Raw genomic sequence first — 14929 nt, forward strand, 5'->3', positions numbered from 1 at the left:
CGCTAGCATGGTTATATACAGTCTTGTTTACATTATCGATTAATGTTGATTGTGTTTTGATTAGTCCATTAATTATTTAGTCTTTTAAATGTTAGAAAATAATGAAATATGCCCACAGACATTCACAATGCCGAAGCAAAACAGAATCACAACACATTCTGGTTATTTTCTCAATAAACAGTTTCTCAGTTGAACCAATAGAAAATGTATTATATCCTGATATACAGTATATACTTCACCATATAAAATTACATTAACTGTGATAGAAGATTTATCCATAACGCCCATCATTACTGTCAACTGCAGAAAGTTGTTATTTCTGTTTACTTTTTCTCCTGTTAGATTTTACCACATTTAAATCAGAATGTTGTTAATGTTATGTTGTATATTGTCTGGGTAACGTTGGTGTACACTACAGTTGTCGTACACTACAATTGTCGTACACAATTTATTTTAAATGGTAAAAAACAAAATAAGTGTAAATAAAGTGTTCATACTCTCAGAAAGAATGAAGTAAAGAAGTGTCACATTGGGGCCACAAACAAAACATTAGAACAATACTGTGCCCTATCTGTCTCTCTGTCTGTCTGTTTATCAGAATACTGAGATAATACTGAGGCTGGGCAATCTTTCTGTTAAATCCTCTGGCTTCTGTCACAGTTTTGGTGTGCGTGTTTGTGTGTGTGTGTGTGTGTGTGTGTGTGTGTGTGTGTGTGCATTATCAGAGGGTTTTCATTTCCTCACAGACAGATCAACAGAGAGACAAGAGGGATAGAGAGAGGAGGGGTGATACGGAACGAGAGAGACTGTGTTCACACTGCAGACCTGCAGTGCCGTTCTTGCTGCTCACTTCAGTTTCTTTCCTTGTTGGTGTACTGTTGATGTCTGTCATAGAACACATCTAGCACCAGTGTGAACTTTTGAAGGCTTTTGTGTGGAGTAAAAATGCTGTTATCTTCTTGAACTTTGAATCAAGCGTGAGAAGACGGTAACATCGTTTCCTGTACCCTAAGCAGCGGCACAGGAGAACATGTTGCTTAACATCACCAGTTCTCTTGTGCTGACCTCAATCACTGGCAGCAAATGCATTTACTTAACAACTGTTTAGATAAAGCTGAAGTCATATCAAGATTACGGATAAACACAAGCATCATCACCATCATCCCAGTAAAAACGCTGGTCTAACATGACTCAGCAGGTGACGAACAATCAGTGCTATGATCCAAACCAGTCAAACGCAAAGCATCCAGGCCTTTATTGACAGTAACCTGTTTAGTTTCCTGATAAAGTTACTCCTCCTCTCTTCCATCTGGTGACCGAAACACCCTTCACAGCCTGTTGTAATTATTTACCTCTACAGCAGAATGCATATGACGGGCACCAGAGGCCCATAATGATTTTAGTTAGGCATCCCTCTTTGTGAGACTTTCTCATGCTAAGTGTATATTGTGCTGGTGGTCTGTATTTTTCACACTGTGGTGCCCAAACTGACTTCGGCTACATGAGACAACGCTTTCTCTTTCCAAATAAAATTAATGTGAATGATGATTCCCATGGAAGTGTTCCCAGGATCGCTAAGGAAAGAGATTGTTAAAAGTTTTTTGTTGACATGCTCAAGACTCAGCAAAGGAGGGTTCTGTCATTTACAAGACAAGTTTCAAGTTTCCAAAAGGTGTTTACATGAAGCATTTTTGTTGGTCAGACAAAACAAGACATTTGGGCTCTGGGAAACCAATCTTATCAAGAGAATATTCTTCATGAATGAATAATGAAAATAACCATCAGCTGCAGCCCTACAATTGCCATGTTGGAAGTTTATTAGTAATCCTGCAGTAAAAAATACCAGTAAACATGTAAAGGACTCTTTTTTTCTTTCCTCTTTCCACAGCCATCAAGGTGAACTGTCAGGGCTCATGTGGGATCTCCAACAAAATGAACGACAACTCATGGACTCTGGAGGAGCAGTACTTCAACAGCATGTTGTCTGTTGCTGACAAAGGTGATGACAGTAAAAGCGTGATGATTTTTTAGCTTTTCTGCTGGCTGGCCTCATCTTAACACAGTGATGCATGAATGGAGACCTTAAAATACAGGCAGAGATAAAGAATCACACCAATATTTTTAGATGTTTTTCCCATTTGGTGCATACACAGTTGCTAATAGCAGACTCACTCCAGGCAGCTTCATTCAAATTTATGCACACTATGAAAAAACTTGCTACTCACTAGATAATCCAGCTCATGTGTGGCACAGTGAATGGAAACCAATGGCTGCCTGGAAATGAAGGAAAACACTAAAAAGAACTTAATGGTCTAAACACGTAAAACACTGGGATGGTCCTTTAACAGCACAGCACTTCACCTTCATGTGATTGTGACTGTGTTGATTCTCTGCTGACATCCTATAAATGAAACAAACAGCTTTATCCCTCTCCTCTGAGAGCACTGAAAAATCAGAACCTCCACATCCCTGTCATAACAGCACTGTATGACGTGACTGAAGCCTTGTGCTTCTCCTCATTTGGTTTATGGGAAATCTGCTGCAACAGACTTAATCTCACGATGACAGCAGCAGGTTTTTGCAGCCCTGTAGTGAGGAGTTAAAGCCTCAATTAGTCAGAGTAGCAGTCCCCTGCAGGGATGTTCCAGCCCGCCTCTCTGTATGCTGCCTCCATGAGGTGAGACATGGTCATCAATGTCCAGCAGTGTCTGATGAGACATGTGGACATGTTCCACAATGGACAGTTTTCACCCCCCCCCCCAAGCTCTGGGCACCATCCTGCCCTGCAGCACTGAGGCCCTGCTCACCCACAGAAACGAGAGCTTACAGGGCCTTTTGTTGTGAGTGTGATCTTCCTTCTTTTGTATGCGTTGCCGATACCGCCCACAGCCAGAAGGTGAAATGTGCCGTGCATGCATGAAATCTGTTGTAAATGCAAATCGCACTGTGGAACTGAATGGCATTGTCATTAGTGCATGTAATCCATGCTGGTTAAAACACCAAGAAGCAGTTCAATGTTTAACTCTCAGGACATGTTCTTTAACATGTGGTATACACCACTCTGTTATACTACATACAGTGCTATACTGCTGGAAAGTGCATTTACTCAAGTATTGTATTTAAATAGAATGTTGAAGTGCTTGTGCTTGTTTTAATTTAATGCTACTTTTCACTTCTACTCTCCTATATTTCAGCTGGAAATATTGTACATTTTACTCCACTACATGTACATATAGTAAATAAACAATTTATGGCAGCTATACTTTCTTGTGAACTTGCATATTATAAATGTACATACAAAATATGATGCACTAGTACTGTATAGATTAAACTACCCAACTGCATATAAAGTAGTTCAAATTAGCTTGACCAGCTATGACATTAAAATACTGCTATATACTACTACTACTAATATACTGATCACACAGATCCAACACCGTTAAACAGAATAAATGCTGTAAGCAACAAATGACTGCACACATTTTCACTGAGATTGTGTCATTTTTCTACAACCAAAAATGTATGCCATCTGAAAAACTCACATTACAATATATTGACATAGCTTAAATGTGTGTTCACCAGCTAGTCGCTAAGTGTGTGTGACCTTTCACATTGTTTTCACATTGTCATTTGTCATAAAAATATTGGTTATAGTAAAAACAGGGAAGTGAAAATTAGGCTGCACAGATCGCTCAAACTGAGCCAACAGACAGGCACAAACGTAAACACATCCACCCAACACAGTAATATGCAGACCTGTTTGACTACTACTGTGTGCGCTTTGGTCTGAGTGGTGCGTGGATACAGATCTTATGTAACTATCAAGAAAAATACATTATCTGCAGGGCACCCATTTCTAAGTATATATATAGTAAACATACAGCCAAGTCAAGGTAAAACAAATGTATAGGACAGTTTTACTGATTTGTGAGTAATATTCTGAAAAAAAAACACAACAGTTGGCTATTATAGACTATTTTATTTAAGCAAAGTTCTGGTACAGCTGCTCGTGGTTAGACAAGAAGTTTGGTTTCTGTCGTTGAAAAAAAGATTTATTTACCTTTGTCTTTATTTTTGTTTATTTATTTATTTTTCTCAAAGTGAAGTATAATTTTGGTATAAATACCAAAACTCAGGTATTGTTGCGGTGCTAGTCTCAAAAACTGTGAAGTGAACCAAACTGTGAAAAACACAAAGCAGCACCCACACTGTTGAACACTCACGTTTGACTTTCTGGTGTGCAAAAACTTTGTAGTAATAAATATGAGAAATAAAAAAAGGAAATTGAAATCAAATATATACCACCACATATACCACATTTGCAAAATAATATAGACGGTAGCTATGGTAGTAGCAAGTGTAAAACTCATTCAACAACTCAGTACACACATGCACACACAGAGTATTAACAGTAACACCAGGCACACCACACTCCAAACGGAGGAGGACATAAATTATTCATTACACTCCCTCCCTCGGTGCTCCCCTTAATCTCTGCCATTTTTCCGTATCCCATTCTCTTCCGAAAGGGCCAAGCAACACAGGGAGAGCGAGACAGGAAGTGTGACAGAAGACCACCACACACACACACACACACACACACACACACTTACACAAAGCAAGCAACGCTCACTTTGGTTGACTGATAATGTGGTATGCCTTAGATGCTTGACGGTTGGAGGAGTGAAGACCAGTGATGTCAGCATCCACTCTTCATCCTGCCACTGTTCTCAGTTAATGACCTTCAGGAAGTGAGGAGCTCCCTCCCACTGCTGCAGATTGTGGTTACACTGTTCATTTGCTTTGGAAACTGACAGCTTTATGTTTAGACCGTGCTTGAGAGAGACTCACTGTAGCATATTCTGAATTTTCATACATCACATTATCCGTTCATGATACTTTACACGTCTCTGCACAGACAGTGTTTGTTTGACATCATGTTTAAAAAGGAATTTAATCACTAAAACTGCAATTTTGAAGTAAATCCATGCAACATTGTTTATTTTCAGTTTACTAAATGAGAACAGACGTTAAAGGACGATGAATTTCTTGGCATTCAAAGAACTACAGTTCCCCAGGAGCTTTTACAACAGCACAGCAACAACAGTTGGTTTCTTCCTTATCCACCCATGCTCATGTTTTGAACTTTTTAGCTGTATTCTTTGCTGTTTAAAAAACATCTACGCTGTTCGGCCCTCCTTGTCTCTTTATTGTTGCAGCCATGTCTGAAGTAGCTGGGTGATGACATTTAACCTGGGAAGGTGTAGGGCTTGTGGGAAATGGTGTTTGTTAAAGGCTGCTAAAAACTGAAATGTCAATAAGCAATACAAGTTGTTTTTTTTTTATTACATCCCTGTCTAGACAAACCGAGTGAACAACACAACATAGTGTTGAGCAAGTTTATGTTTCAGGGCTGTATTTTTAGTAATTTGCATTATTACAAATGTCAATATGATTTTTTATGATTTTTTACTTCTTGAACAGAACCTGGAAGTTACAGTTTCAATTAAGCTCTCTATAGGCATGCTAGCGACCCCAATATCAATACATATTGTCCTAACGATGGCACCAGATTAAAAGTCAGGTGGTCATCAAAGTCCTTACAAGTCATCCTCCTGTGACCATGAACATCTGCACCAAATTTTATGGAAGTATATTTTTAAGTTTACATGATTTTCAGTTTTAACTATAAAACTGGAGTGTTCTGTTTTAAACTTTAGCTTGTAGATTACTAATATTGTTGCCCTGTCCCTCCAGTGTAATAATATAGTGTTCTTTTTAGTCATTAGTGCTGTAGATAGATTGGGTATGAGTTGTCTATGACTCAGTATACTGAGATTAAGAATCTCTAAGAGCTTGGTCTGTATAATATATAATCTAATCTACCTCTCTTTTAATCGTTTTCCTTCATCGTGTTTTTTTTACTGCCTGTACCTGAGTTAGCTAGGCTCTCTGCAAAAATATACAAAGTGGCACCTGCACAGCGCTGGTTCAGAGCACGACTGCTTCCTCTAGCAGTAAACATGATGCAAATGAAAACACACAGTTTGAGCGCTTCCCCTCAGGAAACTGAGACCAATGGAAAAAGTTGTGCCGTCCCTAATGAGGTGAGACATGTTGCTGTCTGGAAGAATTTAATTGGGCTGTCAGCTCATCTAGAGAATTAATAACCCGAGTGGCTCAAGGTGCTCTCAGTGAGACAGGGATGGGAAGGCCCTTATTGGTGCCTTGTGATCTTGTTATCAATTTAACTGAGCTTGTGAAGTAAACAAGTATTAAAAATGTTCTTCACAGTATTTAATTAATGCAGTAAGAAGCAACATTTGAATGAGCTGATAATTTGTGATTACAGAGCTACAGTATGAGTGACTTGTTATAAATGTTGTTGTTTTGGAAGCCATGTAATGAGAAGACGATGCGATAATTTCCCAAAGATTTCATTTTAGTGGGACACACAGGCATGCATTCACTGCATGTCCTCAAAATATTTGAGGCTTTGAGATATCTGAGAACTTTCTGAAATCAGAATTTGGTGTTTACAAAGCCTAGTGGAAAAATGTGGATCTAGTTTCCTGGTAAACTCAGAAAACACTCCAGTTGTAAAAGTTGTTAAATTGCTTTCTGGGTGGAGTACTGTAGCCACCTGATGCCATAAACGAACACTGCTGACAATGTAATAACTAAATGAAATACAAGCTTCTATATCGTGGATGCGAATTCTTATTCTCCGAAAATGTACTTTGAGGTGGTTTATTCCAAAACACTTCTTCACACTTCAGAGCACTTCCTGTTGAGATCCTCAGAAGGCCACATATTTGTTGTTTCTGAAAACACAGCGAGGTCTGCTTCAGTTTGCCCTGTGCTGTCTGATAACATCAGAAATACAAAGTTCATAGACTAATGTTATTGCACTTCAAGTGTTTTCTTCTGCACTGCTGCTTGATTGAACTCTATCCTTATGTGTAAAAATACATTATAATTGCATTTTTATGTTTCTAGTGTTCATATCGCTTTCTTCGCTGCATGAGATTTGGAATACCTTTAGTTAATGCCAACATCTTTAGAGAATAAAGCAGGTGATGGTCTAAATATTTCAAATTTTCGATTTGTTAAATTTTCAATTTAACAAATCTTATGAAAAGACCAAAACCAACAATGAACTGATCCCACTAATAAGTATTGTCTTTGTATCCAAAGCCTGATATATCTTATTCCTCTGTGCCATAGAGCTCCATTGTTGTCCAAAATGTATTAAAAACACATGAATGAGCCACACTGTTGCACTGGGAAACCAGTGTCATTTATTTTGAGTCAATCTCATATACACTGTCCAGCTGCTGTAAATACTCACTAGATCACCAAATGTGTATTAATTCGCAGCAGAAAATAGTCCCCAACAAATTCATAATTTACGTTTGCTAAAAACTACAGTGCCCAGCTGTTTTAGGAAATTATTTAGTCTTTTTTTAAAATGAAACTATATATCTGTGACCAGTTTCTAAAGATTTACGTCTTACCTAAGTGCCGTAGACAGGGTTGTTGTATTTGGTCTTCTTTTTTAAAATCTAGAATAAAACCAGCCTTATTGTTTAATCTAAAAGGGCAGACTTGGCACAATGATGCTGACCTGTACATGTTGTTACAGAGTAGCAGAATGCACTTAGTCTTGGGTCGATCACTGCTGGCCTTACTGTGCTTGTAAATCATTTATTAACTTTGCTGAGAAAACTTTGCCAGCTACACGTGTTGTGCTGTCACACCCAACCAACAGTTTATCATTTCCTCTGACGCTGGTTTATTGGTTTCAGTTGCCAGTTTTGTTTACTAGAAAAGACATTTCGGCTCAGCTGTCTTTGAACAGCAAAGCCTCAGAAAGTTGTCTCAGAAACTCCATCCCACTGGGAGTAGGTGAGCCCCACAGGGATATATGATGTTGCAATAAATACAACCAGACAAACAAACCCTGGGAATTATCACTATATGTGCAGCCATCAAATGTCATTTGCATTTTTTTCCCTTTTCAGTCTGTGTCTACTGTGTAACTGAAAAACCTTCCTCTTTTACAGGAACTCTGGCGGCAGGCGAACATAATTTCCCTTTCCAGTTTCTCATTCCAGGTAAGTGTGGGATTAACCTCTGTGACCCGTTTAACCTCATTCCTCCATGCTGGGGGCACACCCTCAGTTTCCATAATGGTTGTATCATGCTTTATCAGAGACCCAGATGACGTCAGTGAAAGTAGCATGCAGGCGTGATAACCTCTGATAACACTGGACTTTTTCTAGTATGTGTACTTACAAAGCATTCAGCCCTTAGCCCCTTTGTCTCCGACACAAAGCAGACACACACAGATATTTGCTCATTACATAGTTAATGTTTGAGAGACTTGGGAGGAACATGCTAATTGTGATGCCTCAGCATGATAATGCATCTTTATTCCACATGCCACTTGTTCACAAACACCTTCTAAATGCGGCTAAGTTGATTTTTCCTGAAGGCTGACAAAAAAATTACAACACCACGACCATGCAAGTAACACAAAGATCAGCTGAACACCTGCGAGGGCACACACAGCGCAGTGTCTGTCTGGTGTCTTACATTCTCTCAGGCGTGGGCCGAAGCACAGGGGGCTTTGGGTTATTTTTAGTTCCCTCTCCTGTTGTGCAGTCACTGTTTAATTGCTCTTCATGCCCCCATGCTTCGCCCTCCCCTCCTCTCAGGCCCTCAGACTTGAGAGCATCAGCACAGGGCATGTTAACGATCATGTAGTAATAAGTGGCGCGTTGGAGAATCAAGTGTCTCCTACTGCCCCCTGCTGGTACAGCAAACAGAAAATCAAATGAAATTTTAAGGTAGAATGAGCCAACCTGACTTTTAACACAGGATTTATAGAAGTGGTGATAATGAGGTCTTTATCCTCTTTGAGAAATGGTCATGTGTAGGTATAAAAACATATCAGCATCAAAACAGATGTAAAATACATACAATCATGGTGATTTTTAGACAATTCAATTACGTGCAGAAGTTCATTAAATAAAAGCGAACATTCCACTATCTTGGAATGACAAGACTATGTTTCGTTGTGCGCAAGTATAATGACAATAAAGTTAAATTGAACTGAAGAAATGTTCAAAAATGCCCAATCTCGCAATTGTAAGAAATCCTTTAAAAAACCTCCAGAATCTGTACCTGATCATGATCCACACCATAAATCCAACAACCTGCTGTCTAACAAACAGATGAATAAACAGAACCAAATGGCACACCAAAAACACACCTCAATTCCTACTCAAAGACAGAGAGATAGAGGCCTTAAAGCTTGTTTAAATGTGTGTTAGAGCGTTTGCACTGACAGTAATGGTTCAAAGTTGTTTTTAAGGGAAGTAAAAAGTGAATAATTCATATAAACCCACCAGAAATACTGATAAAGTAGTTCTAGCACTTTCCTTTAACACTATGGCAGGTACAGCAGGCCACCCAAATATCACTACACTGGTGTGTCAGCTCCTAAACCCATGTCAGTGTTCTTGAGCAAGACACTGGAACCCAGATGAATCTACAGATGTGCAGCTCGGCAGCTGCATGGCAACGCTGCCACCATCAGTATTTTGTTGAACTGTATTGCGTTATGCTAGGAAAATGATATTTAGCGTACCCTCATGGATTGATATAGATAACCATAAAGTTTCAACACCTCTCTAAAACAGTTTCACCTGAAAACAATAACTTACTTATAAACTAGTTTGGTAGTTTTGTATCATTGATCATGTCAGTTTCTGGTGTTAAAAACCAGCTGAGGTCAGGTAGTATAATTTATTTCTTTGGAGAAAAATGTAAATTACAGAGTACTACATAGTTCTTATTTTAAGTTAGTTTCAACTGACTTTTGCTTACAGTAAAATCAAGTAGACAAGTCTATTGGTTTGCTAATTGCTTTGCATTAGTTTATTTGAGAAAAAGCTATAAAATAAGCAAAAATGATGAAGGTTGTCAGGGAGAGCAGTAGAAATGGTTTGAGTGACGATGGACATGGTGGAGTTTGGAGGGTTGTTGTTCATCCTGCTGATGCTCACAATGGAGAAGGAGCCTTGGGTAATGGCAGTATTTTTTAGCAAAGCTGTGCAGGGAAGGGCTAACATAATTTCTTCTGACAAGCCCAGCCCAGTTGTCTGCAGTTGAGGCATCAGGTGTTGTTCTGGCCTGATCATTTCTCACTGAGGGAATAAAGATTTTCAAAGAGAAGAGGAAGATGTAGGCTGAGATAAACTCAGTACAAGGACACTTAGAGGGATAAATAGGGTTAGATAATATGGTTGATGGCCCAATTCCAAAGGGACATGTGATACAAGTTCAGGAAGAGAAGAGAGAAGAACAAAGGAGATGGAGAAAGTGATACACTTTAATAGCGTGCTATAAGCTTTTATCCTTTGTAGATTAGCCCCTGCATATCATGTAAGCTTCCTTGTTTTCATACAAATAAACAGAATAAAACTGAATAATCAGTGATCAGCTTAACATCAAATTCCACAGCAGAAGACAAGGACAGCCTTCAAATCCCCAAATAACCTCCTATTTCACTGTCGATTTCTGAAATTCAACTGTCAACTGTGATACATTTCAAAACATCAATACTGAGCTGGGCGGATAAGGGAGGGTTTAGGATTTGGGGGTGTTATTGGCTGCTACACCCAAATCAGGGAGCATACTGTCCAACAGTGTGAAATATGTGCTGCATCTCCTCGCGTGTTACCTCCAAACAGCATTTTGTCTCACAACCAGTTTACTTTCCTAGCTCTGAGGTTAAGATGTAAATTCAGATTTTTAATTTTAGTGCGTGAACTTAAGCACAATTTGAAAAAAGGTTACTTTGACGGTCTTGGTTGTCAAGTAAGCATTTATTTGGTGATTTGCAGGTCAAAGGTCAAGGTTTAAACTGGGCTAAATTTGGATGAAGACTGAAACATTTTTCAGACAGCTAGTTTACATACAACCATTGTTTTGACAGCATTTCAATGACTTAAGTGCTGTTGCGTTGATGTTTGCATGTAACTTAGACATACAAACAAGACTAAGAGTCTTCAGCCATGCTAGCAGCTCTGTGAGGCTATACTTAGGCACAGCAGTGCTTTGAGCTAAATGCTAACATCAGCATACTATCATGCTCACAAGGAAAATGCTAACATGCTGATGTTAAGCAGGCAATGTTTACGATGTTCACCATCTTAGTTTAATGTGTTAGCATGCTAGCATTTGATAATTAGCACTAAACACAAGGTACGACTAATTAGCTTTGCAGGTATTTAGTCATAAAACAAAGTATTGAGCAAATTGAAATTTGGACCTGATGATGGCGCAAACTGAAAAGTCAAGGTATCACCAAAGAGATTACTACTGAGGGGATCATTAATGTCTGTACCAAATTTTATGGCAGTCCATCCAACAACTGAGACATTTCACAAAAAAAACACCAAATGTGAACCTCATGGTGGCGCTAGAGGAAATGTCAGGGGATCACCAAAGTCTTTAGGATTCACAAACTGGGAACCATGAACCAGGGCTACATAATCGATGGCCACTTTAAGCCGCCACGAGCCGCTCAGTCTCCTGGGAAAATCAGCCTGGTGCTTCAGTCTGTCTGTCCACAGCGCTGTTTCTGCTACCAAGCTGTCTGCAACAAAACAACAACAACCCGCCTCTCGTGGTTAATTCTTATTTACAGCAGCAGCAGACTTGTCCCTGGAGCAGCCGCCTGCCTCACCGACATTAACATCTGAATGAGGATCAGGGGAAAAAACGAACACATTAGAATAGTGAGGGTGAGAGAGTGGCTCGGCTTTTATTTTGACAACACATTAATCACCTTTTTGTACATCCTGTTTGGTCATTTATATACAGATTATTCATACGGATCACAGAAAAGGTTTTGAATCTGATGTGTGTGTGTGTGTGTGTGTGTGTGTGTGTGTGTGTGTGTGTGTGTTTTTTCCTCTCCTTTGGCTCTGAACATTCTCCTTCTGTCTGTCTGGCTGCTTTCTCCCCAAATAGATATTTTTATCTCACTCTTCTTAAATTTCCTACCCACCAGCCTTTCCCCTCCCTGTTTCCTCCTCGTCACTGCTCTTTCTTCGGGTCACAAAAACAATCAGTGCCCTCCATTCAAGATGTGCTGTGCAGGAATCAGTCTGAAAGGGTCCGTACAACTTGTGACTGCTCTGATAGCGGCCCACATGAGGACACAGATTTTAGCTCTCTCTTCCCCTTACTAGAGACAATATAAAATAAAACCCCATTTTAGCCTGATTAATCTAGCTTTTTCAGGCATTGCATCATTGCAATCTTTTGTTAAAGAACATGTGTTTACATGAATTTCTTTTCCTTGTAATATCATTTGCCTCAATAAAAAAAGAATAGTGTTTACGATACTTGTGCACATTAAAGTGTCTGTGTTGGTCATGTTTAACAATTTCATTCTAAGCAGCATTTTGTATATTTATGGGATATTGAAGTTGCAAAACGCTGTATCGCATTTGAAAGCAATACCCTTTTTTGCCTTTTGATTAATAAATCAAACTAATGGGTTTTTAGCGGTCCTCACGTTAGTCACTTCACCCGAAATGTCAGTAACTGTCTTCAGTGTCAAAGTTATGTCTGTATTGTTTTTTCCCCCAATCCTCTCTTCAGTTGCTGCCCCGACTTCTTTTGAGGGACCCTTTGGGAAGATTGTTTACCGTGTGAAGGTGGTTATCGACACGCCACGCTTCTCTAAGGACTACAAAGCCCAGAGGCCCTTCTACCTACTCAACCAGCTCAACCTCAATGAGGTCCCTGACATTGAAGTAAGTGTTCAGTGCACACGTCTCACTACTTTTTTTTATTATCTCGATGCTCACATTATTCCATTGCAAACTTCAATGTTGCTGTTCTGTTCTTGCTGAGTAAATCCATGAGTGAAAAAAGTTTTCCATATAGAGACAAAAGGAGACTTTAACACACTGTAATGTATCTCTTTATTATTTGATCAACCTTTGTCTTGGTTGAGGCTTATTTGATTTCATGGCCGAGCAGGATCTAATTCATTTTCTCCTTTTCTTCCCTGCATTACTTACTTATCATTCTCTCTCTTCCCGTCATGACTGTCAGAGTTTCCTGATACTCTGGAACTAAGTAGGAATAGATTATCAGCACAGCAACAGCTAATGAGGCTTCTTAATTACTAGCAACGCTCAAACAAACATTTATCCTGCTTCTCTGTCTCGGCAGCATCCGAGTTACGCTGTGACCACTAAGAAGTTCAGCTACCTCCTGGTGAAGACGGGGACCCTGATGCTGAAAGCACACAGTGACCTGAGGGGTTACATCCCCGGTCAGGTCATCAAGTTAGCCGCTGAGATCCACAACAAGTCTGGGAAGGACACAGGATATGTACTGGCCAGTCTTTTACAGGTTATTGAATGTGATAAGTAATAATTGTGTTTTTCACCACCACACCTTTCTTTCTGTTGTTGAGTACAGAACAGGTGCACTGAAAAGGTGCACTGAGTGGAAAAAACTAAAGAAAGTAGATCATAAAATCAATTAAGGAAAATGAGAAACACAACACCTGACAAAGCCCATAAACATCATCCCATCTCTCCAACTCAGATGTGTGTCTTTGTAGTCTTTGCCCTATACCAAATACCATCATTATGAGTGCAGCAGCCAGTGTGCACTGCCCCCTGGAAATTTTCATTTCAGAGGATTTTAACCTTTTAGAGATGTATTATAAACCTCTGCTGGGACTCCGAAGCTTCAAACACAATTCATAGAACTAATCCTTTCATGTGGGTGCACATAAAATCTCTCTGTAGCGCAAGATAAGAGTAGTAGAGGTTTTATGGAGCCATTTCAAAGGAACACTTTCCCCTCCAATAAGCTGAGTAGTTTCGAAGTCAATACCGCATCTTTTTATGTCTGTGTCCGTTTTTTCCACACCAGAAAGTGACCTATAAGACCAAGAAGCCTGTGTTTGACCTGCGGACCATCGCAGAGGTGGAGGGAGCCGGAGTGAAAGCAGGAAAACATGCAGAGTGGAGAGAACAGATCATCGTCCCTCCTCTTCCTCAGTCAGCGCTGGCCGGCTGCAGCCTCATAGACATCGACTATTTCATTCAGGTCAGAGTGTGTGCGTGTGTGTGTGTGTGTCTTTTTTAAACATTATACTAGCTTGATGGCAGCTACATAACCCTACACAACATATTTAAATGTAGACAAAATTATTAGATATACTTATCCTCTGTGCTTCAAAAGTTCAGTATCTTATATTATCCATAAGTAGTGGAACGTAAACAGCTCTACGCTGTTTAATGTTTGTTGGGTTTTTTGCATTTGTTTGTTCCTGCTGGCACATTCCGCATCATTTTAGATTTGAGGTTCTTGTTGTTGCAGTAAACACTGTAAATGCTACATGGCAGCTAGCTTCATTTACATTTTCAGCTTCTTCTGGTTTATTTTCTGACAGACCAGCTCTTGACACACTGCTGTATAATGTCTTTGTTTACTGTATTCAGTGCCTCCGGATTGAATTGAATTATTGACACTCACTCATTATACATTCACTGTAGAGTACTGTTCCTCTTTTAGTTTAACATTATAGAGATGTTATAGTGATTATTTACTTGGATCAGTTGTTCCACAGCCTTGTTTTTTTTCCTATTTTGTCAGCTTACCAATGACCAAAAGAGTAAATGTTGAACCTAATTACATACTGTACAACATTTGTGTAAATGCAAACACAGACAAATAAATGTGCTATATTTTCTCAGTACTCTCCTTTAGGTTGTTAATATATTCCCTTTGTTTTCTGACGCCTTTAAACATGTAAGAATATAGTTCAAATTATACAGAATCTATAAAACTATCAAATTGAGCCTAATTCAGCAGGAGCTGGCAA

The 14929-nt window shown here is 39.3% G+C and overlaps 1 protein-coding gene across 1 annotated transcript in view; it reads left to right on the forward strand.

The window, feature by feature from the left end:
* Nucleotides 1–14929, forward strand: part of arrdc1b (arrestin domain containing 1b) — a 36495-nt gene that overhangs the window by 15652 nt on the left and 5914 nt on the right. The window contains exons 2-6 of the mRNA XM_044174933.1: nt 1889–1999; nt 8067–8117; nt 12682–12836; nt 13261–13443; nt 13975–14151. Coding sequence (XP_044030868.1) covers nt 1889–1999; nt 8067–8117; nt 12682–12836; nt 13261–13443; nt 13975–14151 — 677 coding nt within the window. The remainder of the gene's footprint in view (nt 1–1888; nt 2000–8066; nt 8118–12681; nt 12837–13260; nt 13444–13974; nt 14152–14929) is intronic.

Source organism: Siniperca chuatsi, linkage group LG18, assembly GCF_020085105.1.
Source record: "Siniperca chuatsi isolate FFG_IHB_CAS linkage group LG18, ASM2008510v1, whole genome shotgun sequence".
In the NCBI taxonomy this organism is placed as follows: domain Eukaryota; kingdom Metazoa; phylum Chordata; class Actinopteri; order Centrarchiformes; family Sinipercidae; genus Siniperca; species Siniperca chuatsi.